At 34.3% G+C, this 27,924-nt stretch overlaps 5 protein-coding genes across 7 annotated transcripts in view; 3 read left to right on the top strand and 2 right to left on the bottom strand.

The window, feature by feature from the left end:
* Positions 1-2,382: 2,382 nt before the first annotated feature.
* On the bottom strand, positions 2,383-8,686 carry LOC139815806 (uncharacterized). Its single transcript, XM_071782985.1, has 3 exons — positions 8,324-8,686; positions 6,692-6,894; positions 2,383-2,800 (listed from the first exon to the last, which is right to left on the bottom strand). The coding sequence occupies exons 1-3, from the start codon at positions 8,398-8,400 to the stop codon at positions 2,697-2,699; spliced, it is 384 nt and encodes a 127-aa protein (XP_071639086.1). The 5' UTR covers positions 8,401-8,686; the 3' UTR covers positions 2,383-2,696.
* Positions 8,687-9,660: 974 nt separating this feature from the next.
* LOC139815808 (uncharacterized) overlaps positions 9,661-27,924 on the top strand; it is a 111,326-nt gene continuing 93,062 nt past the window's right edge. Inside the window, exon 1 of the mRNA XM_071782987.1 lies at positions 9,661-10,977. The gene's annotated coding sequence lies outside the window, so the exon portion shown is untranslated. The remainder of the gene's footprint in view (positions 10,978-27,924) is intronic.
* On the top strand, positions 10,907-13,083 carry LOC139815802 (uncharacterized). The gene is made up of 3 exons (XM_071782983.1): positions 10,907-11,044; positions 11,441-11,841; positions 12,644-13,083. The coding sequence occupies exons 1-3, from the start codon at positions 11,014-11,016 to the stop codon at positions 13,070-13,072; spliced, it is 861 nt and encodes a 286-aa protein (XP_071639084.1). The 5' UTR covers positions 10,907-11,013; the 3' UTR covers positions 13,073-13,083.
* LOC139816123 (uncharacterized) lies at positions 23,574-25,463 on the top strand. Its single transcript, XM_071783468.1, has 3 exons — positions 23,574-24,110; positions 24,210-24,447; positions 24,541-25,463. The coding sequence occupies exons 1-3, from the start codon at positions 23,719-23,721 to the stop codon at positions 25,261-25,263; spliced, it is 1,353 nt and encodes a 450-aa protein (XP_071639569.1). The 5' UTR covers positions 23,574-23,718; the 3' UTR covers positions 25,264-25,463.
* On the bottom strand, positions 25,552-27,875 carry LOC139816124 (uncharacterized). 3 transcript variants are annotated; one of them, XM_071783469.1, is made up of 6 exons: positions 27,677-27,875; positions 27,361-27,503; positions 27,203-27,280; positions 26,143-26,317; positions 25,947-26,065; positions 25,552-25,836 (listed from the first exon to the last, which is right to left on the bottom strand). In XM_071783469.1, the coding sequence occupies exons 3-6, from the start codon at positions 27,231-27,233 to the stop codon at positions 25,649-25,651; spliced, it is 513 nt and encodes a 170-aa protein (XP_071639570.1). In that variant the 5' UTR covers positions 27,234-27,280; positions 27,361-27,503; positions 27,677-27,875; the 3' UTR covers positions 25,552-25,648. The 3 variants fall into 3 exon arrangements, 1 of the variants encoding a protein (XP_071639570.1); XR_011732948.1 differs by lacking the exons at positions 27,203-27,280; positions 27,361-27,503 and having other exon boundaries at positions 25,693-25,836; positions 27,677-27,872; XR_011732947.1 differs by lacking the exons at positions 27,203-27,280; positions 27,361-27,503; positions 27,677-27,875 and adding an exon at positions 27,025-27,176 and having other exon boundaries at positions 25,693-25,836.

Here is a 27,924-nt window from a genome sequence, read left to right as displayed (position 1 = left end):
TGTAGCTACAATGGTAAAATCAGGATTTTTTGGAAGTGTGGTGTTAGGATTGTAGGGTATATTTGAAGAAAGAAAAACGGTATTGTTATTTAGGACAAGAAACTCTATTTATTATATTTCGTTGATAAAATGTTGGGAAATATAAACGAAAATACATATATAAATGAAATATATTATGATATATTATTTTGTTTATTGTTACTGTCGAAAGTAAATAATATTACATAAAACCAGTAATGCAATTCAACATAGATATACATACACACGCACACGCATACGCAATCGCACATACATATGCATACGCACATACAAATTATTTTTATTATTTTTTCTGTGGGCCCCAGGCCCCGTCCACGATGACGATATCACGGACATGGGACGTCTCCAGGATCATGCTCCGATTACTTTGTACTAACAATAAGAATAATTTTGCATACTTTTTTTATTTTGTGCCTTTATATCATATGTATTTTTCAAGCATATAATAGCAACCTCGCAAAAGATGTCTTTTTTTATTTCAATTTCTGTTTCAAAAAGAATGTTTTTTTATATATATTTTGCTTGTCATAGTGATTGAGATACGCGAGAACGCGCATAACGTGCAGTTTACGCCGAAGTGGCTGTTCGCGAGCGATATGTTTCGTCGACGGATGATTAGCTAATTATGATTGTATACAGAATACTGGATATTTGCGTAAAGTATCGTTGCCTCGCGAATAAAGTCGAAGGACCGTCGAGAAGAGGAAGCTCGCGGTGCTTTCATTTCCCTTCCGAGTGCGCTTCAATCTTTTATCCGTTTTCGCCCTCGTCTTCGTTTCCATTGCCAGTATGCGACAGCCGTTACTGCACTCCATGAAGGGTATCATTGCATGATTTGTCGAATAATACATAAGCAAAAGAGATGTCTTTCCTTGTGCTTAGAAATCCAAAAAGATTATTTCGAGAATCATAAAGAAATTGTATTCTGTTACTGTCTAATCGTTTTTATACATTTATAAGTTTACAAGTATACATAGGACTTGAAAAGAAAGGAAAAAGGTAATCGTCGCGTTTTTTTTTTCACAGAGACGGGCAAACGTGAAACTGTGTTATTCACGTTGCCCGACTAAATCAAACTCGGATGCTACAAGTATCTAGTTTTTATCCAGCGGGACTTTAGGATGCCGCGAATGCTGATATCAAGAATAATTATGATTTATCTTACTTAGTGGAGTACGTACATCTTTTCGGAAACGAAGACGATGACGACGATGACGATCAAACGAACGCTTCCGTTCTTGTCCCAAAATTGTTTTCGTTTTCTCTTGTAACGAACGTTTCGAGGAATTTGCTTACGACGGTTCGTTAGCATATGTCTCGCGGTAATTAACAATTATACGGAGCCGTCATATTTTCCACCACGCGTAGGGAAAAAATTAAATGGTTTCTAATATGTATTCAGAGAATGTTGATTCATCATATTATTCTTTCAAACTTGCTTTCCTCCTTTTGAAAATTTACACCAAGAGAAACTTTTGTTACATATTACTTTATATTGATTTTTTTTAACATCTCTATTTCTTAAAAAGGAAACGAAAGCTGTAAAAGAAAATTATTAAACTTATCTTTATCGTGTTGGGAATTCATTCAATTTTATCGCTACGTGTCTCAACTTCTCTTGTTCAAAACAAAAAACTAATTTATAGCTTTTGATTTTACATATAATTGCTAAATTTCAGTTTTGTCACATGCGATTTGTGCGAGCTTATTTCGTGGAGCAAATATTTTGTTGCGTTTTCGAGAAAGTGTTTATCCGATCATTAGCGAAGCGACGCGATGCATTTATATTCAATCACGAGGGACTATGCGCAAATTTTTGCATTGTTTGCGGATTTTATAACTTTATTGACGAATATAAGATCTAAGATCTTTCGCATAATTGATTTACGATTAAACTCGCGCTTTATTGAGGCTCAGATGTACACCCGTCTGTATCACGTCAATAAAAATCTGGCAGCAAAACGTGTATGAATTCATTCGTTTAGCAAAGGATGCGCGTTGACCTTAGAAGCGCACGTTGGAATTTCATCCGGAGGGAAAAAAACTTTGTCGCGTTTTTTTAATATTTCTGATTCTCAAAATAAATTCTTCGTGTATATTATTTCGTGCTCATAATATTATTTAATTTTTTATGCCGTCTATAGAAAGAAATCTATCACACACACACACACACACACACACACACAAACACACACACACACACACACACACACACATACACCACACGTACAAACAATATCTTGAGAAATAAAAATAATATTTACGACTCTCATAGAAATAATATTTATTTTCAGAAATAAGTAATTATATTACAATAAATATCAACATATTTCGAGATCAAGCTATTTCTTATTTTATTTATTTATTGTTGTGCATACAAAATAGTAAGAATTGCTTATATATATATATATGTATATATATATATATATTTATATGGATATACACACATTGATAATATTTTTATTATTAACAATAAAATCAATAATACGATGCAAAAATAAAATATATGGATTTTTAGAAAGTAGTTACAACAATTCAATAACATTTATAATATTTATATTCAATAATATCTCTTCCTCGTAAAAAGCCTTCAGATCCTCCTCCATGTACCTCTCTCCTCATCCCATTTTACCTTCTTCCCATCTATCCAGAGCTTCTTATTCGTTAGGATCACTGATCTTCCTTTCTGCCTTTCCTGTCGCTCTTTTCCATATGAGGCTTCTTTTCTTCTTCTCGGCTCTCTCCCTTTTCTCTCTTTCGTCTTTTCAAAAAAAAAAAGAAAAATGATTAGTTACGTAAAAAAAATAAATTAATTTTTATTAAAAAGTAGAAATAAATTTTTTATTGTAAAAATAATAAATATTTTGTAAAAAATAAATTACTACTTATTTCAAAATTAATAATTGGTAGAAAATAATCACGAATTTTTTCAATAATAAACAATAATCTCAGATAAATTACTTATTTTACAAATTATTTGTTTGAAATAAATAATTTAATTATTGCATTACGTGCTACACAATAATTATATGTTTTACATATACATACACACATATATATATATATATATATATATATATATATGTACAAACTTATTTCTTACAAATACATATCTATGTATATTTATAAATTGTGATTTTGAATAATAAAATGGGCCCCTCCAACGCCCATTTCCGTGAGAACGCAACCAATATCTTTTTTTCGTCTCTCCGATTTTTATTTACAAATGATACATTTGTAAAAATCAGTAACGTTACAACATACGCTTCTGACATTTTGTCAGTACCGTCAGAATAAACGTATCTAATTTATATTACAATCAGTACCGTCCGAATAGACGCTTCTGACATTTATTTTTATTTTATTTTTACTTTTTTACCCAGATGTTTTCGATATTCAAATATCTTTCTAAATATTATTACAGTGTACGTAACTTTCTAAATAATATTAGATCGTATGTTTTTATCTTGTGAAAGGCAACAGTTCATCTCCCTCTACAATTTTCATAAAGTGTTGTCTCATGCACTTTACGTCCTTGGAATATTTTTCATCACAAGGATTGCCTCCTAAGGCTACAGTTGTGGCAAAAACTGCGGCGTAAATTCCGCAACTTGTACCGTCTGGTTGTGCATCGACTTTCTCAAAAATAATATCACTTTGCCTTATTTTTTGATATCGACGCTTTATATATTCTCTTTCCTTGAGCACCAATCTGTCATATGTACAGCCAGGTATACTGTCATATACGAACAGTTTGGTGCCATCACAAAATATACATCGCCAGTGTTGAATTCCCTCTGCAAAGTATTGATTTTTTCCTCCAATTATTTGTAAGCTTAAATCGCTCTTACTAGCGTCAATATAATCAGGCAATCCTTGATACTGCACACTTTGCGTTTCAAAAGGAGTACTTTGTCTCACAATGCGTAAAAATTCATCTATTGATTCGTCCGTTAGTTTGTCTCCGGACAAGACATTTTGTCTCACAATAGAAATAAGTATAATAACTTCATTTAAATTTATCATTCGTCTTGCTTTATCTTCTTCGGTTATATCTCGCTTGTAGCTTGTACCAATATATGTACAATCATCATCCTGATCCATATCTTGAGCAATCATAGCAGTGGTAATTGCTGTTTTCATCGGCGAAATGTCACATTTTAACGTTTCGTTAAGTTCATTAATGATATTTTCGCTCTTTACTGCATTTTGCTCAATAGTTTTTCGACTACTTAATTTTTTACTTGCTTTCTGTGCTTCTTTAATATAACTCGGATCCCTTATTGCCATGTGCCTGTTGTGGCGACTATCCAAGATTTCCGGAAGCATGCATTCGTTATAGAAGCGTATTAGACAAGGCAGCATATGCTTGTCCCAAAAAGCATTGTCTCTATCTACGTGCACTATTTTCATGCTTTTCGGTGTCTATATGGCAAAAATGCAATACTGTCGTTGCGTTATGTTTAATTGGCCTTGAATTTGATAAAAGAACCGATGCTTTTCATTTAATTTACCTGGGTTTTTTGCATCAAAGATGTTTTTCAAGGCGGGTAATGTTTTAATGGCTTCTTCTATTGCTAAATGTTCGGCCGAATGAGGACATTTAATCTCCACTAAGCCATCGTCATCAATGAGTCCATCAGGAGAAGCACCCAGGTATGGATATTTGCGATCAATAAATAAGCCGCAAGGTTTGATGTCTTTGTTAAGTTTTGCGGCTAAAACTTTTTTTGCTATTGGTTCGTGAACGCGACCATATGCCATGGCGGCGGTATCAACAGGCGAAGAATATAAAATATTCTTCACTGTTGTTACACAAGACGTTGTTGCTCTCATGCGACAAACCATTCCAAAATTGGACGCTGTCAACATGACACGTCTCAATGAACACCACAGCTCGGAATCACTTTGTTGTCTCGTATCGCGTTCAGTTTGTTCCCAATTTTTCCCATACTCGAACAAGTTTTCCATATGCCTTTGTCGATTTTGTTCAAATACATCAGATGGGAGATCTGGCTTTTGCGATTGTGGGCCATATAATATTTATCTGTTCCTGATTCTCGTTTAAATTTCTTTTGTTTGCCATCTTTTTGTCGAGATTCTCTGGTTCTCGCAATTTTTTTTGCCGTTGCTCTTCAAGTTGTTTGACAGTAGGAGGAACAGTTTTAGACATGCCTTTATAAACTTCCGTGAGGACTTGCTGCGTATTATGTTGCAGAACTGCTCCCGTAATTCTAGCATTGTACGAACCTCGTTTGCCAAAATGAATGCGTTTTCCACCAATTTCTTTGCAGATTATCGAATTAAACGATTCTGCAGGATTATTGGTTAAATTTAAGAGCAAGCTGTCAGAATAAGCACCGAGATAAATAAGAGCACTTTCTATTCTTTCATATAGACCATGCAGTTTCAAACGTGGTACGTAATTTTTATTTCCGTCAATTTCGCACTTTTGACCGCGTTCCTCACATCGTTTATGTTCACCAAATATGTGACTAGCAATATTTAATATGTCTCCGTAGTTCTGTAGCCTTACAATGATGAGGTTGGTCTTGTTTTTGTCGTTCAGAAGCTAGTCGCAACACTTCTCTCTGTATTTTTAAAACGCTATTGTCTACAACTTTTCGCATTTCAATAAAACCACGCATTCTTTTTGGCTGAGTCGTTTCAGCAACGGCTTTCAGTTTTTTACAAAGATTACGCAGTAGATGATTGGTGCATTCTATTTTTTTCACCGTTATCATCTGTTCCTGGTACGGTTTATTATTAATGATGGAGTGATATACGTTACTATCTCCATCGGCGATAACCGTTTTGTAAATAAGTCCGTGCATCGGAAGGCTAAGTTTGAAACCTTCTGCAATAGCATCACTCTCCATGCTTGTAGAGGCTGCGTTGCGATCAAAATTTTTATAACATTTGTGCGTTTTTGCAGCGCAACCCTTTCGTTCAACCATGTCACATATCGCGCAATATTTATTGCGGATGCCAACGAAGAGAACTTTCCTTGTGCGATAACCAATTATTGCACCTACACCGGAAAGTGAGTCGTAGGCTTTACCGTACGATCTCTTCATCCAGCTGCCATCCGCAACGACAGTTATATATGGAATACCAGTCACAGTTTCGTTTCTGTCTAAGGCGAGTTGTTTTTCTTCTTCGCCTGCCTTTATCATATTTTCCATGGCTGTTTTTCCGAAATCTTCGACTAGATCTTCGCGATATTTTATATACGTAACCTCAGACATACTAGGAATATTCATAGCTGCACATTGCTCATTCAACTGGGCATAACCATTTCCAGTTGTGATAGATGCAGCTACAGCAGCTTTATTAATATCCAGTATGTCTGGTTCTGTAGGTTCGGACCAGATGTTGTCTGTATAATGGCACATTTGGCATTTGAAGAACAACTGCGTCAATAACCCTTTGCGACGAGCGTTTATGAGTTTCCAATCTTTAAATTGGCACTCTATTCCTCGCGCATGATTATCGAATGTTCTGTGGATCTCATTCAACATAAATGAAATGTCGACAATGCTACGGCCTTCAAGCATGCACTCTTGGATACGATTTGTATCTAGAAGGCCCGTATTATCGATGACAAGGTCATCATCATCATCGCACTTTTCGACATTTAAATTGCACATACCTTTATTTTCTTGCGACGGACACTGCGTTACTTTGGTATTGCAGTTTGAATCCATCATATCGGGCAATGTTACCGTTGATTCTCGGAAATTGATGGATTCGTTGTCCATACTTGCCGCAGATTCTCGGAAATTGATGGATTCGTTGTCCATACTTGCCGCAATTTCTGCGTCATTTTCTTGACGCCTCTTCAGAGCCTGTCGCCTGTAAAGAATAATAAAAATATTAATACATGAAACAACATTTGACAGAAAATTGGTGTAGTCGACAATAATGTTGAGTCGATATGAAATAAGTTTAAAAGAATAGTGTAAATATGACAGCAATCCTTTGTTTATTTTTATTTTATAAAACTAAGTATATAAGAATAGACGCTTCAGCTTTTATATTACTGCAGGTAACTAGCCTGTGTCAAAACAGATGCCTTTGACATTTATATTGTTATTATTAGAGGCCAGTATAATCACAACATATGCTTCTGTCATTTTTTAAACCAGTGCCGTCAGAATAGACGCATCAGCTTTCTGTATTAAAATATTATTATTAATATTTTCCATTAATTTTTATCGTAAATGCCAGTACCGTCAGAACAGACGCTTCTGATTGTTATTAAAATCAATACCGTTGGAACAGACGCTTATGACACTTACTCTGCCACAGTACCGTCTCAATAGACGCATCTGCTTTCTGTATTAAAATTATTAATATTTTCCATAAATTATTATCGTAAATGCCAGTACCGTCAGAACAGACGCTTCTGATTGTTATTAAAATCAATACCGTTGGAACAGACGCTTATGACACTTACTCTGCCACAGTACCGTCTCAATAGACGCATCTGCTTTCTGTATTAAAATTATTAATATTTTCCATAAATTATTATCGTAAATGCCAGTACCGTCAGAACAGACGCTTCTGATTGTTATTAAAATCAATACCGTTGAAACAAACGCTTATTACACTGTATGTACTATACCATTACATTACTAATGATTATATTACTAAGTATTATTACACGCTACGAACATGCATAATTTTTAGTTCAATGTTAAAATAGACAAAGGATTGCGTATTTATTTTTTACACAGATACTACTTATATTTTAGATTCTAAAAAAACTTTAAAAAAAATTAAAATTATTAACATTTTGCAATATTTTACACTATGTCACAGAACAAAATTTGTGTGTGTGTGTGTGTGTGTGTGTGTGTGTGTGTGTGTGTGTGTGTACGTGCGTGCGCATATATGTTAATATGCACATGATGTTTACAAAAATATTCGTGAGAAAAAATATTAAGAAAGTTGACCTAACCTTCATATAAAGTTTTATATAACAAAAGTTCAAAATGTAAGAAAACCGGTCTGCCTGTCAGTCAGTCAGTCAGTCAGTCAGTCAGTCTGTCTGATTAAATTTGTCTATTCGTAAATATCAAGAGATACGGTAGAGCCTCGCGACAAGTACACGCGGAGCGAGACCGCACCATGACTCTTTTACGCGAACGCACGAGTTGCGAGTACCCAAGATTTTGAGATCTCAATAACGAGTGAATAGATCAAATTCTAAGTAGGCTTGAGGGATTTGTATAATAAATATTCATCAAAGTGTTATCATAAATGCATAATGTATACTAACCTTCGTAACGCTCCTTTTTTCCGGGACAGTCTGTGGCAATACGAAGGCTTTTTCTTCTCCAAATGTTTCAAACCCATATTTACTAAATTAGTCTCCAATAATCACTTTACCGTTCACTTCACTGTTCACTTCACTGCTCACTTCACTGTTTACTTCACTGTAGCACGTTATTACACTCGCGTCACTACACTATCGTCGCGACACTCGCGACAGTATCTATCTATATCTATCTATCTCACTCCGCGATCGTCGTTGATTTGTCATAAACATATACACAGGTAGATCGTGTTCACAATTTACATTACCGGTACTGAAAATCTGTACCGTACGTAATGTGATTTTTTATATATTTACATTTGGAATAGATTTGTGTAGTGGCAGTACACGTAAGAACAAGCCGTAATATGTGTCATGTAAATGCGGTAAATGATATTACGGCATTTTATCCGCGGTATGAGTAATACTATGTCATTCGCTGGAGCCGGTACGTATTATAATAGTACGAATTCATATCAATGAATTAGTAAAGAATATCGTTCAAAGAAAATTCCTAATATCTACTACAAATGCATAAATATGAATTTGTAAAAATACGTATCGGCTCGAGCGAATATCATAATATATATTACTAATACCGCGGAAACATCATGATATTATTATTTATATGACACATACTACGGCCGTGTTCCGATATATACTGCCCGTACTAAAAATCTATTCGAAATCTAAAAGTAAAAAGATTCACATTACGTACTCTGTCAGGAATAATTAGTGGAATCGACGTCGATGCGTCGATGAATGGTCGCTTTCAAATACTGGTTGATATTTTTATCTTTTTGTCTTTATCATAATTATGTTATGTTCATTGAATAATAGCAAACTGTTGTACAACATTTCTATTCGTTTTTTTCGGTTCATTCTACATCAATACACAGTATATACATACACTAAGCTTTCTAACTTTGCGTCAATTCGATATAGAGTAAAGACCATGATTTAGAAATAGATAACAGCTTTACCAATGAAATATTAAAAATTATTTATATACAGGGTGTCCTATTATAAATTTGACAGCGCTATATTTCGCGAACGGATGATTTCATTGAAAAACGTTTCAAGTAAAACTTACTCTGTTTTGAGGGGAACATCTTACGATGAACACACGTTTTTCTTAGGTGAAGGTGTTCCTAAGATTTTAAGGTGACCTTTGTTTATTTTAGTGGAATCATACAATTTTCTTTATATAATATAATTTCTCTATTTATTTGGCATATAAAAGTATAAAGGTAAAGCTATCAAAAAATCAATAGTTTACGGGATATTTGATATTATATATATTGATACTTTTATATGTAGCATAGTGAGACGAATCAATTAATGTGAGAAAAACATAGTTACTTTCCAAAAAAAGTATGTAATTGCACATTACAAATTGCATTATTTTTTTAAAAAAGCAACTATGCGTTGTCTTTAAATCAACTTACTCGTTCCACTATTTTACGCATAAAAGTAGGTACAGTTATCAAAAAATGAATAGTTTACAAGATATTTTATATTTTATGTCAAAATATATGCCAGAATAAAATATAACATCTCGCAAAATATTGATTTTTTTATAACTGCTAGCTTACCTACTTTATGTGCTAAATAACTACAGGAATTATGTTATATAAAAAAGATCGTATGATTCCATTAAAAAAAAAAACAAAGGTTACTTTAAAATCTCAGGAAAAACGTGTGTCTATCAAGATGTTCCCCTCGAAACAGAGTAAGTTTTACTTGAAACGGAGCAAGCAACGCGATGCATTTTTCAAGTATTTGCAAGAAAGTATTGAAACTTCTCGTGCGACTGATGTACCGAGTACGCAACCGCGATAGCCATATAGCAAGCGTGGCGCAGCGACTGAGGTGACGGACTGAGACGTTGCAGGTCGCGCGTTCAAACCCTGCTTTTCCCAATTTTTTTTTTTTTTTTTTTTTTAAATTAAATGTACATTAAAATGAATAATTAGGCAAGAATGTACAATAGAAAAATTATTATTTCATTATTACTGAATTTATTTTCCAGCTTCAAAATGATACCACGCCGAGCAGTGAGCAGCGAGCGAATTCATTGCGAATTCGTCGCAATGCTTGCCGTTCGCTGCGTGACAATTATTTTCCGGCGCGATATCATTGAAAACGGAAACAATTGTCACGTCGTTCGTCAAGCGAGCCGGCTATAGCAGCTCGGCGAGCAGCAAAAATGCAGCGCGAGAGAGACAGAATATGGATGTCCTTTTCTAAGCGCGATTCGTTTGTTTTCCGTCGCAAGGATAGACCGAACTCAGCGAAGAAAAAAAAACATGCGATAGAAAAAGTTTCACGTGATCGTCTCGGGGGTCTCCCCCCGACCCCCGAGCAGCCCGGGCAGCTCCTCAGTCTCATAATGCCAGTGCCACGTGCCAGTGCTCGCAGCAGCTCGCGGTTAGATTATTAGAATTAGAATTGAAAATTACACGACGGTCCCGCGGAATCCTGCGTCGTGAGTAACCGGTCGGCCGGGTCGGCCCGTCGCGAGGCCCGGCGTGCGAGCGAGCGAGAGAGAGAAAGAGAGAGAAAGAGAGGGAGAGAGAGAGAGAGAGAGCAGCCGCGACGACGGCCGTCGGGAACGTGAAATTCGTTCGGCGGGGACTCTTGGTGCCGCGGATATGGATAAATCACGGCGGACATATCGTAAATGTAAGTATTACATTTATATTATACATTTATAATATATGTATAATTTATACATATATTATAATATATGTATAATTTATACATATATTATAAATGCAGGGTTGGGAAGTAACGCGTTACTTGTAACGTCGTGACCATTACCGTTATGAAAAAACGTCATGTCAAAATCGTTACTATAAAAAGATAACGATAATGGTAACGGCGTTACAAGTAACGCGTTACTTACAATTAGTACTGTTTTATGAACAGATATACTACCGTGAAGCGAGCGCTTCGAAATATAATATAGAGGCACGTGGCTCACGAATGTATATCTTTGTAAAGAACGGTGCTGATTGGATAAACTTTATTTATATATAATTTATTAGAAATTTATTAATTTTATTTTTTTTATTTCAGCCAAAAGTGAGGGAGGTGTGGCGAGTAAGCTGCCGCCACCGACCCCATCGACGACGACAGCAACGGCGGTAATGCCGCCGCCGCCTCCGCCTCCGCCTCCGCCATCGACGACGACAGCAAAGGCGATAATTCCGCCTCCGCCATCGACACCGATGCCACCGACGATGATGACAGCAAGGAGGATGACGCCGCCGTCTCTGGCACCGATGCCACCGACGATGACGACAGCAAGGGGGATGACGCCGCCGTCTCTGGCACCGATGCCACCGACGATGACGACAGCAAGGGGGATGACGCCGCCGTCTCTGGCACCGATGCCACCGACGATGACGACAGCATCGATAGCGACGGAAGTTATACCACAAAGTGAGGAGAGAGAGAGAGCGAGCGCAATGCGTAAGGTAAGTAGAGTAAGGGCCGCTACAGCAATGTAGCGAGCGTGCATGCGTGCGTGCGTGTGTGTGTGTGTAGGTGCGCGCTCGTCCCTTTCGCTCGTCCGTCCGTCCGTCCATTCATTCGTTCGCTCACTCACACGTGCACGTACGTATGCACATACGCATACACGCACACACACACGCGCACACGCGTATATTTTATTATTTTATATTATATACATATACATATATATAAACAGCACGGACGGACAGACAGACGGACGGACGAGCGAAGGGACGGATTAATTAACGGACAGACGAAAAGACGAGAAAAGAGAATTTCTACATTTATTTATTTATCCGTTCGTTTCTTTGCTCGCCTTTCGTCTGTCCGTTATTCATCCGTCCCTTCGCTCGTCCGTCCGTCTGTCTGTCCGTCCGTGCTGTTTATATATATATATATATATATATATATATATATATATATATATATATAATTCAACTTTTATCTCAAGGAAAAAATCATATTCCATTAGTCGCTTTCAAAATTTATTGAAAACGACGACATCTATGACTAATGGAGTATGATTTTTTCCTTGAGATAAAAGTTGTAGATCCCATTGAAACGTTTTCAAAAGACTGTAATAAAGCTCTCTTTCGGAATTTCTGAAGATATTTTAAATTTTGTTATATTTTTAATATATTATATGAAATATCTTGTGAAGTATTCACTTTTCTATGATTTTACCTTCATTCTTTTATACGTAGAATAATGAAAGGAAGCGAATAATAATATTAATTCTTACATTTGAACACATTTTTTTTACAGATCGCAAATCATGTGGTGCGTCGAGAGCTGCAGAAGCAGCGGAAAAACCTGGGAAAAAATATGAGGTACGCCGGTGGAGTATACGTGCAGCCAGCGCGTACTCCACCGTCGGCGTACGCGTCGCCCGCGCCACTGCCGCCGCCGCCGCCAGCATACACGCCGCCATACGCGCCGCCGTACGCGCCGCCATACGCGCCCCCATACGTGCCCCCATACGCGCCCCCATACGCACCCCCATACGCGCCGCCATACGCGCCGCCATACGCGTCGCCATACGCACCCCCATACGCGCCGCCATACGCGCCGCCGTCGGCGTCAAGATGGCCTTATTATAAAGTTATACTCTTTGAGATTTTCTTACATATATTTTATATTTTATATGTATTTTATATGTATTCTTTTATATGTATAAATATATGGGATAAATAAATCACTTGTAGGATGCAATACTTGGTTATTTAAAAATCAATCCCAAAAAATTCCACATCCGTTATTTTCCTCAGAATTAATACAAATACAGTTTTAGAATCGCATTTTTCGCCCTCGTCTTCGTTTCCGTTGCCAGTATGCGACAGCCGTTACTGCACTCCATGGAGGGTAATCATTGATTTGTCGAATAATACATAAGCAAAAGAGATGTCTTTCTTTGTGCTTAGAAATCCAAACAGATTTATATCATATGTATTTTATATCATCAACGAAATAATAAATAGTTTCTTGTCCTAAATAACATTACCGTTTTTCTTTCTTCAAATATACCCTAGAATCCTAACACCACACTTCCAGAAAATCCTGATTTTACCATTGTAGCTACCCAGTGTACTAAGAGAGAGAGAGAGAGAGAGAGAGAGAGAGGGACAGGGATGAGAGAGGGGGAGAAAAAGAGAGAGAGGAATAAATGGGTGCATGCAAATTACATACATAGGAGAGAAAGGAATAATACGAGAGATATATGTCCTTGTCTAACGAGGCATCTGTACGACACATCTCTCAAAGCTCGTTCTTTGAAACGGCTTCATAGATCGCAAAATCCTTTTACAGGAGTAAAGTTTAGGTACTAATAAAGGGTGGGATTGTAAAATAATTAGTAATAATTGAAAAAAATGTAAAAATGCCTAACGAGAGAGATATCTGTACCACATGGGCCCGCTTCTCTAACGAAAAACGTATGCGCAAACACTGCTTTAACAGAAAGGCTGCAAATTGAGTGGCTATCGCACAGTTTTTAGCCAATAAGCTTGCAGCTTTTCTGTTAGAGCAGAGTTTACGCATACGTTTGTAGATAGAGAATCGGGCCCCTATCTGTCAAAGCTCGTTCTTTGAAACGGCTTTATAGATCGCAAAATCCTTTTACAGGAGTAAAGTTTAGGTACTAATAAAGGGTGGGATTGTAAAATAATTAGTAATAATTGAAGAAAATGTAAAAATGCCTAATGAGATATCTGTACCACATATCTTTCAAAGCTCGTTCTTTGAAACGGCTTCATAGATCGCAAAATCCTTTTACAGGAGTAAAGTTTAGGTACTAATGAAGGGTGGGATTGTAAAATAATTAATAATAATTGAAAAAAATGTAAAAATGCCTAACGCGATATCTGTACCACATATCTTTCAAAGCTCGTTCTTTGAAACGGCTTCATAGATCGCAAAATCCTTTTACAGGAGTAAAGTTTAGGTACTAATGAAGAGTGGGATTGTAAAATAATTAGTAATAATTGAAAAAAATGTAAAAATGTCTAACGCGATATCTGTACCACATATCTTTCAAAGCTCGTTCTTTGAAATGGCTTCATAGATCGCAAAATCCTTTTACAGGAGTAAAGTTTAGGTACTAATGAAGGGTGGGATTGTAAAATAATTAGTAATAATTGAAAAAAATGTAAAAATGCCTAACGAGATATCTGTATCATACATATATCTGTCCTGGTTCGATTGCTGTGTAGGAACCAGACAATGTAGCCAACCCCGAAACTGCCCACAGCTGCGTGCGCCATCGCGCCATCTCTCGCAAGATCCGTGAACTACTGCTGTGACATAATTGCTGCTCTGCGTGAATATTTTTGTGAAAAATATACACGATCGTTTCAAAGCTCTCATTTTTATTCCAGGCTTTCAATCTCAATTTCAAAGGTACGTTATTGTTTGTGCACGTCTTCTGAAGGGTGGGAAAGTTTTATTTCGTACATATTACGTATACAACTGTTTATATTAGAAAATAAGGTTATGAGGTGACAGAATTTTAAAATTATTTTCAATTATTACTAATTATTTGACAATCCCACCCTTTATTAGTACCTCTACTTTACTCCTGTAAAAGGATTTTGCGATCTGTAAAGCCGTTTCGAAATGAGACCTTTGACTGTAATTGTCGGTAATTTGAACGGCTTTAGCATCCCCTTAAAGCACAGCCGTACCGACCTTTGAAATGGTGACGTGTGAACTATTGTCTTGAAGATTTTGATGTGATCCGGAAGATCCTCTCCCATCTTCTGAATGCAGACCGCTTGCGAGTCCGACCATATACCAGTAGTACGATCCCTTCTTTTTAGTCTAAAGAGATCCAGAATCAGAATGTCTTGATTCTCATCCTCAATTGTATTTTTTAAATTAGTCAGAGAGAAATCAAGGGGAATACTTCTAATCACAAATTGTCGAGTTAACTTATATTTTGAGATATAAGTTAAAAATCCAGCTTCTTTAATATACTTATTCTTGAGAGCTGCATTAGCCGCAGCTTTTGACGGGAATGTAACTTTCCATGTATTAAACGAGAAAGGCGCAACACTCTCATATTTCACGTTTGCTGACATAAGTTTCTTTGCCATTGTAAGAATAGAGGTGCGTCTTCTGGGCTGGTCCTTTGCCGTAGGCATACGAAAAAGAACAATGAAAGGAGCTTTTGTATAAGCACCATATATAGCTGGAATCTCACTTGCACCAGGCTTATTGCCCTGATTACTATTTGGCAGGTTAGAATCCCCCTATCTGTCTTCATTTTTGGTTGTACCGGTGTAGCCTGAGATTGTTTTCCTGCTTTCTTCGGGGAAGAACCGGATGTAGTAGGGTTGCCCTGCCTCTTCTTGTTGCTTTTAACATTCGAGATAGATTCGGTAGTCTCCTCATCTTCGGTGGAAGAAATGGGAAGGGGACGCTTTCTCGTTTCCTCAACAATATCCATGACATTCTCTGTTGTAGCCTGATTACTTTTCTCCGATTGCGACAAAAATGCCTGGAAATCGTCTCTTATTTCTTCATAATTAGGCGAAACGGGGGACGGGGGATCGTCCCCTGCCGACATGTCGGCTAAGAGTGAGGTTAGCCGCCCCACTCGCGAAGGGAAGATTTCTCACACGCAGTAAACAGGAAAAGCCCCGGAAATAATGACTCCCGGAAAACAGCGGATGCGCCTGTACACGCAGAGCGCACAGAATAAATCCAATAATCCGCGATTCGAGCACACGCAACAATTATAATGCGAGCGAAAACTCGTCACCGTGCGCACGCCACGGTGGCGGAACCGGAAGTCCGATCGGGGGCTCTTTGAGAGTGGCGACTCGCGCGTCGCGCCATCTAATGTGAAACGATCGGACGTTGTAAAACGTGAAAATAATTCGAGCGCAATATCTGAACAAATTATTTAATTTTTAATAAGTCCAATTATTAATATTTATTTTCATAATTAAACTTATTTTTTATTTTGATAAATGTAAATACAAATATTTTATTGTATTAATATTTAATGTTAATAATTTAATTAGTTGCTTAATTTAACTTCTTGTTTAATAATTGAGCGGATGTAGTACTGAAAATGTATTTATTATATGTATAATATTTTAATTTTCAAAATTGTCAAATTACAAACAGAAATTTTGTTGTGACTTTTACAGTTATAAAAACTATTTAATGAAAATGGAAGCCTAAAAAAATTAATATTGTAATGCAATTATTATAATGCTCAAATCATGAAATATTTGTAAAACAACACTGTGATTGGCTTATTAAAATCATTACGCTGCTTAAATACGCTCCATGAGACACCCATACAGGACAAAACGTTTTTTAAATATTTTTAAAATATTTTTTAGGAAGATTAAAATAATTTACAAAAATATTTTTAGAATGTTTCTATGTCCGTCAGATCATGTCAGAAAAATATTTTCAAAAATATTTTGAAAAAATTGCAAATAAATATAGGGGGAGTCTGGGAGACTTGACCATAGAGGAGAGTTGAACCACTTCAAATATCTCGTTCAAATTTTGAACAAAGAGCTCAATCCGAGTACGTGACAACATGACGATTGGTAGTGCGTTTCGACTGTGATTGAGACAAACGTGTTTTAATGTGTTCGGATTGAGCTCTTTGTTCAAAATTTGAACGGGATATTTGAAGTGGTTCAACTCTCCTCTATGGTCAAGTCTCCCGGACTCCCCCTATTCAATAATATTTGTAAAATCTTTTAGAAATATTGTTTTAAAAAATAAAATATGTTCATAATAATTTTAAAAATGCTTTAAAAATGACATAAATATGAGTCATTTAAAGCTTGTATCGACATTATATTTAAAAAATGTTGTTAGATTTTTTATTACGGCTTTAGTTTCTGAGATATTTTAATCAAAAATTTGTTGACGTATAAAATTTCTTCTTATTCTTATAATTTGATGAGGAAGTAGCATTACAAATTAAATCAAATTTTGTACATATGCTAATGAAACTATGATAAATATTCGTGCAAAAGTTTATTTGAATCCATTTACTCGTTTAAGGTAGATGGTGCATCAGCGAAAACTAAGATTTTTGATTGGCATTAAACTATGTTATTCTATAGGGCATTATACGTGATCAGGAATTAATTCACGATTTTTTACCACGTAATTACGGAAATATAAGCATTCAAATTTGATCACCCAGGTAGCAAGCACTCGTCATTTTGACGTCAATTGACGTCAAAATATAAAACACATTCACATATAAAACTAATGTAAAACTGACCCATGCAGGTAGCAAGCACTTGTCATTTTGACGTCAATTGACGTCAAAATGACGAGTGCTTGCTACCTGCATGGGTCAGTTTTACATTAGTTTTATATGTGAACGACGTGCACAATCGTAATTCAGGAGATTTTACGAGTATTTTAAAACAAGATTGAGGTTTGGAAAACAGAAGATCTTATCAATTAAACTATTACAAATAATTTAAAAAAAAACGTTAGTTTACCATTGCAATAAAAAGATATTCAATATTAAAGCAAACAAAATGTAGAAGAAGCTCTGGCTAGGCTGCTGCGCCATCGGAAGCGTCACTCGGGTCTGCTCTCTTCTCTTTCTAACTTGCTGAGATAGAAGAAGAGGGGAGTGTGCTCGTGTGCGCTCGGGTGACGTTTCCGAACGCAGTCAGTCGGCTGGCAACAGCGCGGACCGCACCTAACCTCACTGTCGGCGCCAATGTCAAAATAATCAGAATTAATGACCCAAAACTTCTAGAAAGTCATTTTTTATCATTATTATGATAGTTGAGAAACTTACGACTAATTGCACCCAATTTTTTAGATCTTTTGTTACAGTCGTTTTGACAAATGTAAAGTTGATACTCCTGTGTATGTAAGACACTTCGTTTTTAATTAATTACCTGTATCTGGGATTAATTACATATGGTGTTATTATACATTTCTGGAGACTAGAAGTTGCACGGAACAAGGTGATACCAAATATACATTTTTTAATACATTAATAAAAAAAATTTTCGAGTGCTCTATTTTGACTCACGACAACGCACCATCTACCTTAAAAGTTATTTACCTAAAACTGTAGCAAAATGTGGTCAGTACGCTGCATAACCTATTTTAGTCTATGAGACTTGGCAACATCGCAATAAGGCAGTACATGTATCAATATATTGAAAGTGTAAACACTAAGAGTTCAAGTCGATATCGAGTCAATATCGAAATTTTAGGTTAAAAAAAATAAAAAAATACATAATTAATAGCAAAAAAAATAATAAAAATTATAAAAATATATTTAAAAATGTAAATTTCTTTAATTTAAGAGTTTTTGATATTTATATGCATGTATATGCAGAAGTTACAATATATAAAATTATAAAAATATAAAACATAAAAGATAGAATAATGCATACAAATTAAAAAACAAAGTAATTAAAAAACAAAATTAATTAATATAAAAAGCATTTACATTTTAAATAAAGTATTTTTTAGTTTATATATTAGTAAGTTTATTAAATATATTAGTAACAATATTATAATAATATTAATATTTATGAAATAGATATTAATAATAATACAAACATATCATTAATAATATAAACAAGTATGTTAATAAACTTTTTTTTCAATTTTCTTTTAACCATTTTATGATTTTTAGCTGTTTTCTATTTGTAATTATGACTTTATTATTTTCTTTCTTTCCTAATAATTTGCTTACACCAATCGAACCAGATGTGTTATATACATTTTTCAATCATTCTATCGTTATAGAAGCTTTTACGATATTTTTTCGAAGATTGTCACTTAATATAGTTTTTAACGAATCTAGTGTTGCAAGAGAATTTCTTATAATTATGTTCTCATCCAATTTTGTAGTTAGAGTAACCAAATTTTTTGCGCTATTAATAAGTATATATTTTGAAATTTTACATTGTAATATTTTATCTAAAATATCTACGTCATATATATCGCATTATGTGCGCCAGAGCTTGATAAATTTAGCCAGTTAGCTAGTCCTACGACTGTACATTGACCTTTGCCTTTCCTGCTAGTGTGTTTTCTAATATAACGTGTCAATAAAACCGTGAACAGTTTCTGAAAAATCTGATTGCAAATTACATAACTTGATGGCATCATACAATTTGGGACCATTAAAGTTCAAATTGTGCGCTGCAATGTAACATTTCTTAAAAGATACAAAAGCCAATTGAGAAAATTTCCCACTGCAACACGAAGAGGAACAGATGGGACTTCGACGCCATGATACATAAGAGTACCACAATAATTTCTCAGACCATTGGCTTCCATAACTGCAGCAGATATTCGCTGTGTTGGCTGTATGTACATATGTTGCAAAAGTTGAAGAGCCACATTTTGCAGCAATTTACAATATTTCGCTATTTTGTCCAAAGCCTGACGTTTTAAGATCAATTAAAATAATGTTTTCTTTTTCAATAACGGAATCATTTATCACATTCTTATTTATTTCTTGTTCTTGCGTGGCCGGTATAGTTAAAAGAGTACAATTACTTTCGTATGTAACGCCCTCAGCATTTTCCTTTCTGTGTTGTAATGCTGATCTATGTTTCTTCAGAGTTATACGTTTCTTAATTTTTAAACTCTCTGCTCTTTGTAAATAATTGTCTTTGTGTCATTGTATGATTGATTCTAGAGACATGATTAGAATAAAATTTTCCAGGGGAAGACGTGCGATAGCATCTTGTGTATAACCTTCACCTAAATTTTTTTGCCCAATGGCACAAGCAAACCGAAAATCTGCAGATTGTGAGAGACTATAGCATCGAGCTTTTGGCGCCTTACTGGTCATAACAGCATTAAGACTTTCGTTAGCGTTACTTGATGCATTCGCTGAAAATTTCGAGGCGTTCAAAGCTAACTTATTGAAAATTTCTTTAAGATTTTCAAATAGCTGAAGATCATGAAAACCGCCTGGAACTGTTCTATGATCATAATTTTCTGGATTTTGTATGTAACCACACCATGAACCACACTTACTGTGATCATTAAACGCGTGACATGGGATGCATCAAATAGCTTCTGCCAATGCTGCGCTATTACCTTTATTTTGTGCTAATGCATAAGTAAAGAATCGGTGAAGATAAAGTATTCTATCGTTGTTCAGTTCCTTACAATTTTTTCCAATTCCGTATAATTGTTCTTTTACACCAGCAGATGCATGATTTTTATCTGAATGCTTAACAATAGGATGTGAACTCGAAGATCGACAGGCTGCTATAATCGAACTATCGTCATCACCAATCAGTATTCCAACTTCCAAATTCTTTGATTGAAGAATTGAACTATTAGTAACAAGATTTTTTTCAACATGGGGTTCCATCGCCTTTGCTGAGCCCCAAAAGTTAAGTCGGCAATCATGATCAGCTAGACTATGTCCATTATCGCACTTTTTACATTTCCTGTTGCACGTTGAATAATCAAGAACTAATCCTGATTGGTTGCCAATAATTGCTCCAAATCCATTAAGGCTATCATAACTTTGTCCCGTTCTTCTACTACTCCATCCCATATCATATGAAACGACGAATCGTACAACATCATTGAATGTTGTATTAGTAGGTGAGGTTTCGATATTTTTCTGCATTTCATTATTTAATAAATTGGATTGCTCATCGGATGCAATAAAACCTGATTTTAAATTATCTGGCCTAGGAAAAATGTAAAAAAATGTCAAAATAGCTCTTAATATATGGAAACGCCAAAAACAAAAATACTAGAGGTAAATAAATAAGGATAAATAATAAAAAATAAAATATACTATTGTATAAACACTTATTTTTGGTTTTTTCGTTTTATATTACTAAAATTTTTATTTTTTATAAATACAAAAATACAAGAATAAAATATTTAATGTTTTTATCTAAATTTTTAGAAAAAAAATTAAAATTAAATAAGCTTAATAAGCTTGCCATACATGTACACATATTGTAAATGTACTTTAGAATATATAATAACTATATAATTATAAAAATTAGTTTTTTAATTACAATAATTTTTGTATTGTTTCTTGATTTTCTAAAGTGAGGCGTCGTTCCAAATTTACTGCATTATGATAGCTTTCTTTTGCCGTTGTTTCCACTGCTTGACCAACTTCTTGCTCATATCTCTTATATGTTTTAAAATCAATTGATGGTATATTTAGACACGATAATAATTTGTTTAGATGTGTCCACCCTATGCCTCCACTCCATGCAAGACACCTTCAAATACAATAAAAATAAAAAATAAATTAATTATATGCTTTCAACATTCATAATAATACATGTCTAACACAAATACTCGTATGTAAAGGCCTTCACACATAAAATCGCATAAGAACGTAAAACGTAAGCGTAAGAAAATCGACCAATCCCAATCAAGTATTGCGCTGTCCGTAACTCCAGTAGGGGAAAATACTTGATTGGGATTGATCGATTTTCTTACGCTTACGTTTTACGTCCTTACGGCATTTTATGTGTGAAGGCCTTAAGACATGTCAAATATATTTATCTAAGATTAAAAATTAAGTTAAAAATAATGCAATATTTACCAATAACTGCCTTTGAATTTACGTCAAACTAGGATGTATGTCCACAGTATATATCTAAATACAGTAATAAAAATATGCTATTTGAATATTATATGTAATAAGATAATAAATAAATAAATACATAAAAAAATTACTACATAAATAAAATGAATAAAATATACATGAATAAAATGTGTCGTGACATTATTTTTGTTTCGAATATTTAATTAATATCTATGTATGATATATTTCTTATATTTTTTTCATTTCTTATATAATTATCACAAGCGGTTTCTATTATTCAAATAAAGCGCGCATGTATTTTTTACTTATGTGCGTGTGTTGTGACATTTTTGCTTCGAATATTTAATTAATATATTTCTTATATTTTTTTCACTTCTTATATAATTATCAAGCGATTTCTATAGTAAGCGGTTCAAATAAAACACGATCAGGCAATCAACATCATGGCGGACGTTTGCCACGAAGAACAATAAATCCGACACGGAGTGAACCTACTGTTCTTACTTATACTGTGGTATGTCCATCTGTACTAACATGCTCTTTACTTGTTCTTACAGTATTTAACAGTAAACATTTGTGACATCTCACTGACACAATGTTGATCACAATCCTTTTCGTATCTTGTTTTCAATATATTCAAGCGAAAGTGCTTCTTTGCAAGATACACACACCACATTTGCTTTGCAATTAAAATCAGCAAGTTCGATAATGCGACGTCCTTCCAGAAAATCATTACATTGGTTAGATTTATTTACTATATCGTCGGCACTTTTTGATTTTGCGTTTTGATGTAAACGGTTTTCGCTTTGTTTTATGCGCTTCTTGTACGTAATTTCTGATACCCATTTCCCCTTCCAACGATATATTTAACATTTTTCGGCATTTTGAAATAACCTCACGAAATTCAAAGCACTTAGGGCCTAAGCAGAATGGCTATCTTATCACCTTAAGGCAGTGTTTTATGCCTTAAGTTTTTGTCTTATGTAACGCACAATACTGTGTTAAGGCCATTGCACGTAACAAACTTTTAGTCATAATCGTAAGGCCGTAAGAAAATAGACCAATCACAGTCGATTATTCTCCTTGAGCTCGAAGAATAATCGAGTGTGATTGGTCTATTTTCTTACGGCATTACGATTATGACTAAAACTTTGTTACGTGCAATGGCCTTTAATGTTTCCTGTCTTGTGTAGTATACGCGACGTATACTACACAAGACAGGAAACATTAACACAGTATTGTGCGTTACATAAAACACAGACTTAAGGCATAAAACACTGCCTTAAGGTTATAAGACAGTCATTCTGTTTAGGCCCTTAGAAGTCGACTTTTAGTCGACTTTCCGTCATTTTTAGAAGTCGACGGAAAATCGACTTTTATAAGTCGACTATTTAGAAGTCGACTTTTAGTCGACTTTCCGCCATTTTTAGAAGTCGCCTATTTAGAAGTCGACTTTTAGTCGACTTTCCGCCATTTTTAGAAGTCGACTTATAAAAGTCGACATACCGTCTACTTTCCGTCAACTGTGCTCGTGCCTTTTCATGCAGCGAATTTTTCGCTGCGAATGATTTTTAGCGAATAGCGAATAATTCGTTGTGAAGTAGCAAATAATTCGCCGCGAGTTGTTTGTAAGCGTCGCATCTGTGCAGTTGCGTGTCAACAGTACTAGAATATGCTAAAATATTTTTTAGACATACATGGTTTTGGGCTTTGAAGTGCTTTTAAATATATTGTAGATTAAATCATTAATTAATAACAAAATTTTTTAAAATCCTTTTTAATGGAGGACGACTCAGTTATAAACTGGATTACTTGGTATAACCAACAAATGCAGTGGTTATTTAATTATGTGCAAGTAAATCATTACTATCAAATGAATGTACGAAAAAGGAAAGTTGCTGCAGTTACAGCTTTACTTTTACATATGAAAAGAAAAAGATATACTAAAAAGAAACATTGGGTAGCACCTATTTTTCAAGAAAGAAAAGTACATGGATTCTTTCATGCTGTGCTACATAAACTTATTCTAGAAGATTTGAGGTTTCATAATTACATACGAATGTCTGCAACTCAATTTGAAAATTTGACACTTTTAATTGGAGCAGATATATTTAAGCAACATCACATTAGGGAACCTATAGATGTTGCTGAGCGTTTATTAATGACATTAAGGTAAGCATGCTTACAAATGCAAATTTATTTGAAAATTCTTATCATTTAATAATTTTTATTGTAAAGTATTGTGCATTTTAAAATATAAACCTGGTTTAGGTATCTTGCTTCTGGCGATTCTATTTCTTCGATATGTTACCAGTATTTAGTTGGTCTGACTACTGCTGCAAACATTATCTCAGAAACATGTCAAGCTTTATGGAACAATTTATCATCTATAGTATTACCTGCAGATTTGAGTGAAGACAAATGGCTAACAGTAGCAAATAATTTCGCGGATAAATGGAACTTTCCACACTGTATAGGTGCCATCGACGGTAAACATATAATTATTCAAGTAAGATAAATTATTTATATATTTACACGATATAGAATAATATTTATACATATAAATTTTTACAAATTCTGAAAGTATTTTATTCCTTTTAAGTGTCCAGCCAAAGCAGGATCGTCTTACTACAATTATAAAGGAAGTCATAGTGTGGTTCTTCTGGCTATATGTGATGCCAATTATATTTTTCAATTTGTTGATATTGGAGCTTATGGGCGAAGGAGCGATGGAGGAATCTTTAAGGAAAGCGTATTTGGTCAGAAATTTGAAAATAATGAGATGAAGCTACCAAAGCCTGCACCAATTTCTGAAAATGGAGACAATCTGCCATATTGTTTAGTGGGAGATGAAGCTTTCCCACTAAAAACGTATTTATTAAGACCGTACCCGGGCAAACAAAATACTGAATACGAAAAACGCGTATTCAATTATCGATTATCAAGGGCTAGAAGAACAATTGAAAATAGTTTTGGTATTCTAGCAAATAGGTGGCGGATTTTTAGAAAACCTATTATTCTAAGTGTTGATAATACAATGAAAATTGTGCAAGCAACCGTATGCCTCCACAATTGGTTACGCATGGCAGACCTTAATGAAGAAGAAAATATTCAATATGTAACACCAGAATTAATTGACAGACAGAACGAAAACGGTTTCGTACCAGGAAGTTGGAGAGCAGATATGGAGACCTTAAGTGGCATGGCAGATATAACTCGCTCAGGAAACAACTCCAGTACTCGACAAGCAGCAGAAGTCCGAGAAAAATTTCTTTATTATTTTAACAACGATGGAGCTGTAGATTGGCAATATGCTTACATGTAACTAGATTAAAAAGCGATCATACTGTAAAAATATACAATATACTGAAATGTTCAATTATAAAAAATATTTAAAATAAAAATATATACTGACATGTGTAAATAAATTAAAAAGCAGTCATGTAATTGTAAAATTGAATTTTTTTATTGTAAATTATATAAAAAATATTTTGCTTATGAGAAAATAAAATGTACTACAAGGTTTTGAGAACGGGTATATATTTCTAAAGATATATATTTCTAAATTTTACACGTATGAGTTTTTCCTATAAGTGTTGTTATATATAGATAAACTTAAAAAAACCAATTGTTTGCTTACATAAAATTATCTTCATTTTCAATTTTAAAAAGAAGTTCATACATTTTAAACATTGCCATATTTACTTTTTTCAGAGGTAACTTTCGCAATTTCTATCCATTGTTAAACAAAAACTACAAATTTCATCCTTCTCTTTTATTTCAGGCATGGGTAAGAGCGGTTGTTCTAAGATTTGAGAAGGAGAAATAGGTTCATTCAATTCTTTTTCTGCTTTTGCAATTCTTTCACGTGCATCATCGGCTTTCCGTTTCTTGTTGCCTAAAAAAAAATTATTGTTATATAAGTCTATTTTATAAATGCATTTATTTTAATTATTTGTTTATAATTAATTAAACGTTCTCAATATTTTTATAACAAAATATACAAACCTTTATTTAATTCATTATCCTCAGAAAAATTAGAGAGGTTACCGAGTTCAGAATGTAGATCATCGTTGAAGGAAGTGTCTTCTGGTGTAGGTGTAGGTAGCGTTAAATTACTGACTGTGCTACATTGCAAAATATAATAGTTGTATATATTGTTAGAACTGCTTTTTTATTTTCAAACTATTAATTATTTACTTACTTTTTAATTCCAAGATCAAAAGTATCTTTTAAAAAGCTCATTTGCTCCATAAATCGCCATGGTTTGCTTTTTTTTGCAGCTTGTCCACTTTTGCCTTTTTCTTTCATTAGATATGTTCGATATGTATCGTATAAGTTCTTCCATTTTGATTTTAATGCTGCGATAGTGTATTGCTCTAAAACAAAGTTCACAATTAATTTTTTTTAATAATAAACTAACAAGGGAACCTCGCGAAGTGGAAAATTCTGATTTTAATATAACTTTCCACACATGTAGGGGGAGTAAAAAGATGAATTTAGATATTTTTTGTAGCGGCCCAAAAACGGTTTTAAGGGGTGAAACCACCTCGCTCTCATATGTAGAGCGGTTTTTTGCTTTTCTCGATATACTTCGAAAAGTATTCGAGATATAAAAAAATGTTTTAAATAAAAGTTTTATGGTAAAAACATCTCTATTTAACCACATTAAAAAAATTAAAAAAAAATTTTTTTGTTTAAAAAATTATTTTTAAAAAATATTATATTAATGTTGTTGAATAGAGGAGATTTTACCATAAAACTTTTATTTGAAACATTTTTTTATATCTCGAATACTTTTCGAAGTATATCGAGAAAAGCAAAAAAACCGCTCTACATATGAGAGGTGGTTTCACCCCTTAAAACCGTTTTTAGGCCGCTACAAAAAATATCTAAATTCATCTTTTTACTTCCCCTACATGTGTGAAAAGTTATATTAAAGTCAGAATTTTCCACTTCGCGAGGTTCCCTTGTAAGTATAGGCTCTCCTGAATAAATCAAATAGGAAATAGTGAGAGAGCCACATGCGGTAATTATTGCGCAATTAATATATAGTTAATAAGATAAAATATATTAGTGAATATACTTTTTTCTTTGTTAGTATTGAGAAGATCCTCAATTTCTTGCCACAGTTTGTCTTTAATTGCTTTTGTGCGTTGTGACGCTGAAAAATTCTTTATAATTCCATAAGGGAGGACGTTCTTGCACAGCAGCTATTAACATTTCCTCTATTGATGCAATTGTGACAGCACTGTTATCATTACCCGTGTCAATATTTTGTCTTGTACTTTCCATAATACTTGGAACACAACTCTGACCTTTTTCTATAACCTCACCATCAGCTTTATCAAATAAATGTACAAGATTAAAATAATACTAATTAGAATAATATTCATAACAAAATATATTAAATTATTAATACTTTATTTTCTTAGCTGTCTGAGGGTAAAAATAATTAGATTCGGTTATAATAATATTTTCATATCCTACAACGCACGGATGAGTGTTGATGGTATCTATTTGACATTGTTGTTCGCATATGCCGCATGCATATATTATAAAATTCTGAAAATATATTTAAAACCATGTAAAAACTATTTATTTCTCGATATTTTATTTCAGTTGACTGTGTTTGCATTTTATAGGTTTGCATAACATTTATAGGTTATAATTTTATGCAATCCGAACACATGCGAAGTATTTAAATTAAATATATAAAATCTTTATTCTTTAATTACCTTTGTTGATTCCATTTTATAACAACTGATGTTTCTTTACACATTTGTATCTTGCTGACCTTCACCTTGCTGAGGGCGAATATTCGTTAAAAGCTGAAAAAATCCAGCGAATAGCGATTACTCGCTAGCGAACAGCGAATGACCACGTGACCTCCAATCGCGGCGATTTTTTCGCTGCGTGAATAGGCACCTTAGGGTGTCGTAACAGGTGGCCCAAAGACAAATGATCCGCGACGTTTGATCCGCGA

The sequence above is a fragment of the Temnothorax longispinosus genome, chromosome 7, assembly GCF_030848805.1.
Source record: "Temnothorax longispinosus isolate EJ_2023e chromosome 7, Tlon_JGU_v1, whole genome shotgun sequence".
NCBI lineage: Eukaryota > Metazoa > Arthropoda > Insecta > Hymenoptera > Formicidae > Temnothorax > Temnothorax longispinosus.
The sequence above is the reverse complement of the archived record's forward strand: the minus strand, read 5'-3'. Positions and strand labels throughout refer to the sequence as shown.

What these genes read in the sequence shown, in the direction of transcription:
- LOC139815806 (XM_071782985.1), bottom strand. Translation starts at nt 8,400, where the DNA reads ATGGGTTTGAAACATTTGGAGAAGAAAAAGCCTTCGTATTGCCACAGA. An exon ending in AAAAAAGGAGCGTTACGAAG is followed by an intron (nt 6,895 to 8,323) that starts GTTAGTATACAT and finishes TATTCTTTACAG; the next exon opens with GCGACAGGCTCTGAAGAGGC. An exon ending in TCCGTCGCAAGAAAATAAAG is followed by an intron (nt 2,801 to 6,691) that starts GTATGTGCAATT and finishes TTTTTTGAAAAG; the next exon opens with ACGAAAGAGAGAAAAGGGAG.
- LOC139815802 (XM_071782983.1), top strand. Translation starts at nt 11,014, where the DNA reads ATGGATAAATCACGGCGGACATATCGTAAAT. An exon ending in ACGGCGGACATATCGTAAAT is followed by an intron (nt 11,045 to 11,440) that starts GTAAGTATTACA and finishes TTTTTATTTCAG; the next exon opens with CCAAAAGTGAGGGAGGTGTG. An exon ending in GAGCGAGCGCAATGCGTAAG is followed by an intron (nt 11,842 to 12,643) that starts GTAAGTAGAGTA and finishes TTTTTTTTACAG; the next exon opens with ATCGCAAATCATGTGGTGCG.
- LOC139816123 (XM_071783468.1), top strand. Translation starts at nt 23,719, where the DNA reads ATGGAGGACGACTCAGTTATAAACTGGATTACTTGGTATAACCAACAA. An exon ending in CGTTTATTAATGACATTAAG is followed by an intron (nt 24,111 to 24,209) that starts GTAAGCATGCTT and finishes AACCTGGTTTAG; the next exon opens with GTATCTTGCTTCTGGCGATT. An exon ending in GTAAACATATAATTATTCAA is followed by an intron (nt 24,448 to 24,540) that starts GTAAGATAAATT and finishes ATTCCTTTTAAG; the next exon opens with TGTCCAGCCAAAGCAGGATC.
- LOC139816124 (XM_071783469.1), bottom strand. Translation starts at nt 27,233, where the DNA reads ATGGAAAGTACAAGACAAAATATTGACACGG. An exon ending in TTTGATCTTGGAATTAAAAA is followed by an intron (nt 26,066 to 26,142) that starts GTAAGTAAATAA and finishes TTTGCAATGTAG; the next exon opens with CACAGTCAGTAATTTAACGC. An exon ending in GGATAATGAATTAAATAAAG is followed by an intron (nt 25,837 to 25,946) that starts GTTTGTATATTT and finishes ATTTTTTTTTAG; the next exon opens with GCAACAAGAAACGGAAAGCC.